Genomic DNA, 4239 nt, shown 5'->3' with positions numbered 1-4239 from the left:
ATGAGACCAGAAAAATAGAAAACCTATCAAGAGCAAACCTTTGCCTTGCACATGATCCACTTGAGATAGATGATGATGATGATCTTGTCCTCCTCAAGATGGACCACCTTTCTTGATTGCGTTGGGTCGATGAAGACTAGATGATTGCTCCCCCATACTCCACTATGGGTGAGCCACTATTCGGCACATCTTCACAAGTCCATTGACACAACAATGGATGACAAGCTTCAAGCACTTGATCTCTTCGTCATGCTCCACTTGAACTTGCAATCTGGATGACGATCACCACTTGATGTCATCCTCTCCATGGGTTGAGTTATATCTTCCTCTTGATCCAAGCCCATGAACACGTACCTAACCCCACATAGAACTCTCACATACACCATGGGTTAGTACACAAAGCACAATGGACAATGCTTACCATACCATGGGATCACTTGATCCCTCTCGGTACATCTTCTACGCTTTGTGAGTTGATCAACTTGATTCACTCTTGACTTAGTCTTGATCAGCCTTGAATCTTTCCAACTCTCTTCATTTGGATGATGTCTTGAAGGCAAACATGAATGATTGCACAATCTTCTTCCTCAAGACATGGTTGCAATAAGCTCAACACTCACATGACCAATCTTTGGATAATGCCTTCATAGCACCTTGGTCAACTCATAAACTCCTTGAAACCAACACATGGACTTCAAGAAAAGCCTATGGAAAAATCCTTCAAATATAACTCAAGACAACCATTAGTCCATAGAGATTGTCATTAATTACCAAAACCAAACATGGGGGCACCGCATGTTCTTTCACATGTACTCCCATCCATTTATCCAACAAAGTTTGGCTCTGAATGGCATGTATGTGTAACCCATCCATTTATGACATGCCCAGGAAATAGCATGCACATGATGCCAAAATGGTGGGTCCTTTCATCCTCCTCAATCTATGAATGGTGCACGGTGAGGAGAAGCAACAAACATGCATGTATTATCTGACCACGCAATGCACTCCATATTTTATATTTGTATTTATTCTTTTCTTTAGTTTATGTTCTTTTTTAAATTTATATTGCACTAGTGTGACACTAGTTAAGAAGGTAGGAAAGTTTCCTAGGTTATTTTTGGTCTCAGGCCCCCGCGTCGCCCCCCGCTCGAGCGACTCCCCAACCCTAGCCGCCGCCGGGGCTTAGCCCATCTTCCTCCCCTCCTCCCGCCGCCGCCGATCTAGAAGCGACAGCGTTGGCTTCGACGGCGGCGGCGGTCGGCCCTGCCTCGGGCCACGGGCGGCTGCTGCGGCGGCTGGCCTGGATCGGGTGGCGGCGCGATGCGGTATTTGGCGGCATGTCATCTGGCTTTAGATCGGCGGCGGCGTCGAGGGCCTGGTGGACTGCTTGGCGGCACCCATGGCCGATCTGTTCTGGCTGATGTAGTCAGTGGTGGTGGTCATCTTCCTCATCGGCGGTGGCCGGCCAGAAGCTTGGTGATCGGATCTCGAGATCCATCATCTAGTCCCGGCTGCGAGTTGGGGAGACATGCTTGCCGGTGAAAACCGAGCCGACGACAGGCGATGGCAGCGTTCTACGTCGTTACCTTGATGAAGTCATCGTCGTGTAACTACTGTCGACCCACTCGTGCTGCTCCGGGGGAAACCCTAGGATCTGGTGTTCCAGATCGGACGATGGCGGCACTGCGGTGTCGTTTCTCTCCTGGGAGCATCGTTTGTGGAGTAGCGCTAGAAGTCAGAGGCAGGAGGTGCAACGGCTTCGTCTTGCACGGAGCTTCGGTGGAGATGGCAAGTCATGCCTGACCGACAGATGCTACGCTCTGTCATGCCTAGTCGGCAGGTGCTACGCACGACAGATCTTCCAAGGACTTCAAGCTGTGTCGGCTGGTGGTACTTGGCAGCATGGCGCTGAGGTGTATCAGTGGCAACCGCGACGTGCTCAGCTGTTTGTGCGCAGGGAGGAGGTGCCGTTGGGCGCCGTGGTGGCGTCGACGATAGCTAGACCGAGCAAGGTTGATGCATCAGTACAGTTCTAAAGATGGAGCGGTGGTAGTTGGCGGCGGCGGCCTCTGAGAGCACGTCGGACCAGTGTGTGCCCCAGACCCGGCAAGTGGCTAGTTTAGGGTCTCAGGTCTTAGATGTTAGGCTTGGCTGCGATGTCTGTTTGGTATTAGGCCGAGGCTATCTGCGCCCCTTCATCAACTGGATAGGTGTAGCGACAGTTTGTTTGCTTAGACGGCGGCTTTAGTCTTACTGTTGTATGACTTTGTAAGGTCTTGTGAGAATCATTAATAAAGTGGCCGTATGCATCGTCCAGATGCAGAGGCCGGGGGTCATCCTCCTTTTCAAAAAAAAAAGCAACTAGAATATACCGGAGGCTTAAACTGTGTATTTTGGCATATGTATGTGACATGCGTGCACTCAAATAGTCCTATCAATTCATCAAGCAATGCAACTAAATAAACATTCAGCAAAGCTCACCTGAGTGAACATGATCATCAATTGCACGCGATGCAAAAATTTAACAGGAAACTCACCCGCATGCATGCATGTTCACCTGGACAAGACGGAATACGAAAAAAAAGTGAATGACCTAAAATGAGAATTCAGTCACTTGTTCAGTAGCCGGTTCCATAATGTTGCAACATAGCCTATCGTACCATTTTGGTGAAAATGCTCCTGCAATGAGGTAATACGAGACAAATATAGATGATGCAGATTTGTGTCGGGTTGTGAGAGGAAGAAGAACCGGCATGAGAAAGACGGAAAGGCGGGACATGGGAAGAACATTGAGGAACGTCCGTTTCATTGAATTTGAAAAACTTTATTTTCATAATATACAAGCTTCCAAGTTCATACTATATATTAGGTACGTAGGCAAATGCATGGTTCCTACGACGATCGAAGCATGTCTTCAATCCATTTTTTTCAAAAAGATTCGAAATCCATATATACATCATACTGTAGCTAGCTGATAAACCAATTAATACTCAATGTTGCATTGACTGATGTAGTACAAGCAGTGTTTATTTTCATATACAAGCTTACAAGTTGGTGCTATTACTATTACATAGGCAAATGGATCCTTTGTACAAGGATCCATGCATGCTTTATTCAAATATAATAAATCTGTACATACGTCGTACTGCAGTGTGCAGCTGCATCGTATTGTATGTAGCTTATACAGTAGATGATAGATCATACTCGATGATGCATAGACTGACTGATGTAGTAGTAGTTCTGGTGTTTAAGAGCTGTCCACGGTCGGATAGTAGGCAACGGTGGCCATGCCGCAGTTTCCGCCGTTCCCGCGCGTGAGGCGCATATAGCCCCCCTCACCCCACCCCGTCCCCCACTGGTTCTTCACCAACCAGTACTCCTGCCCGCCGCCGTCCGCCCCGTACCCCACCACCGTCACGGCGTGGTTCAGGTTCTGCCCGCACGACGAACTACCGACGAACACGCCGCTCTTGTAGTGCTGAAAGTCAGGGTCCGCCTCCACGCCCACGGCCACCGGTTGGCTGGCAGCCAGCTCCCGCAACGCGTCCTCATCGCCGTTCAGGCCCACCCAGCAGGGGGCGCCAACGGAGGCGGCCGAATTTGGCATGACGCTGCGGCACGCGCCCTGCTGGCCGGTATACGCGTAGGCTGCCTCCGGCTGCAGGCCGCCGCTTGCGGCGACGTAACGTAGGGCGGCGATGACGGAGCCACCCTTGCAGGTGCTAGTGTCGCCCGTGCAGTCGAGCACCTGCTGCTCTGACATGGAGATGAGGTTGCCGGTGGCGATCTGTACGAGCCCCTCGGTCGCCGCCACCGCCGCGAACGCCCAGCAACTCCCTACACAGACGCAACGTTGTTTTTACGTACGTGTCAACATTTATTCATTTGCCAACTTTGGCCTGCAGATCCTTACCACATGGGGCTTGGTTCTTGACTTGGGTGACGGCGCCCTGGGCCCTCCAGTCCAAGCTGTCCGGCGTGGACTGGAACTGAGCCTTGGACATGTTCACCGCGGCCACCGGCGTGTCCTCGGGACGGAGCCCGCCCGGCTGGTGACGGTACCCGAGGTGCTTCTCCACGAACTCTTCGTTGGTGAGGTCGGAGAACTGGTTGAGCCCGAGGGTGTACGTCCGGTTGCCCGCCCGGTTGACAGCGTCTACGTGGCGCGCGTTGGCCGCGAACACCTCCTGCCGGTGCAATTTCTCGGCAGCGTCCGTGTACGCGCGCCCGTACTTGGCC

At 51.5% G+C, this 4239-nt stretch overlaps 1 protein-coding gene across 1 annotated transcript; it reads right to left on the bottom strand.

Annotated features, from left to right (window-relative positions):
- Positions 1-3247: 3247 nt before the first annotated feature.
- On the bottom strand, positions 3248-4235 carry LOC123176636 (ervatamin-C-like; the record flags this gene model as incomplete). The annotated part of the gene is made up of 2 exons (XM_044590748.1): positions 3248-3837; positions 3914-4235. Coding segments are annotated over 2 exons (912 nt in total), but the record flags the coding sequence as incomplete, so codon positions are not given.
- Positions 4236-4239: the final 4 nt, after the last annotated feature.

Source organism: Triticum aestivum, unplaced genomic scaffold, assembly GCF_018294505.1.
Source record: "Triticum aestivum cultivar Chinese Spring unplaced genomic scaffold, IWGSC CS RefSeq v2.1 scaffold4616, whole genome shotgun sequence".
Classification (NCBI taxonomy): Eukaryota; Viridiplantae; Streptophyta; class Magnoliopsida; order Poales; family Poaceae; genus Triticum; species Triticum aestivum.
The sequence above is the reverse complement of the archived record's forward strand: the minus strand, read 5'-3'. Positions and strand labels throughout refer to the sequence as shown.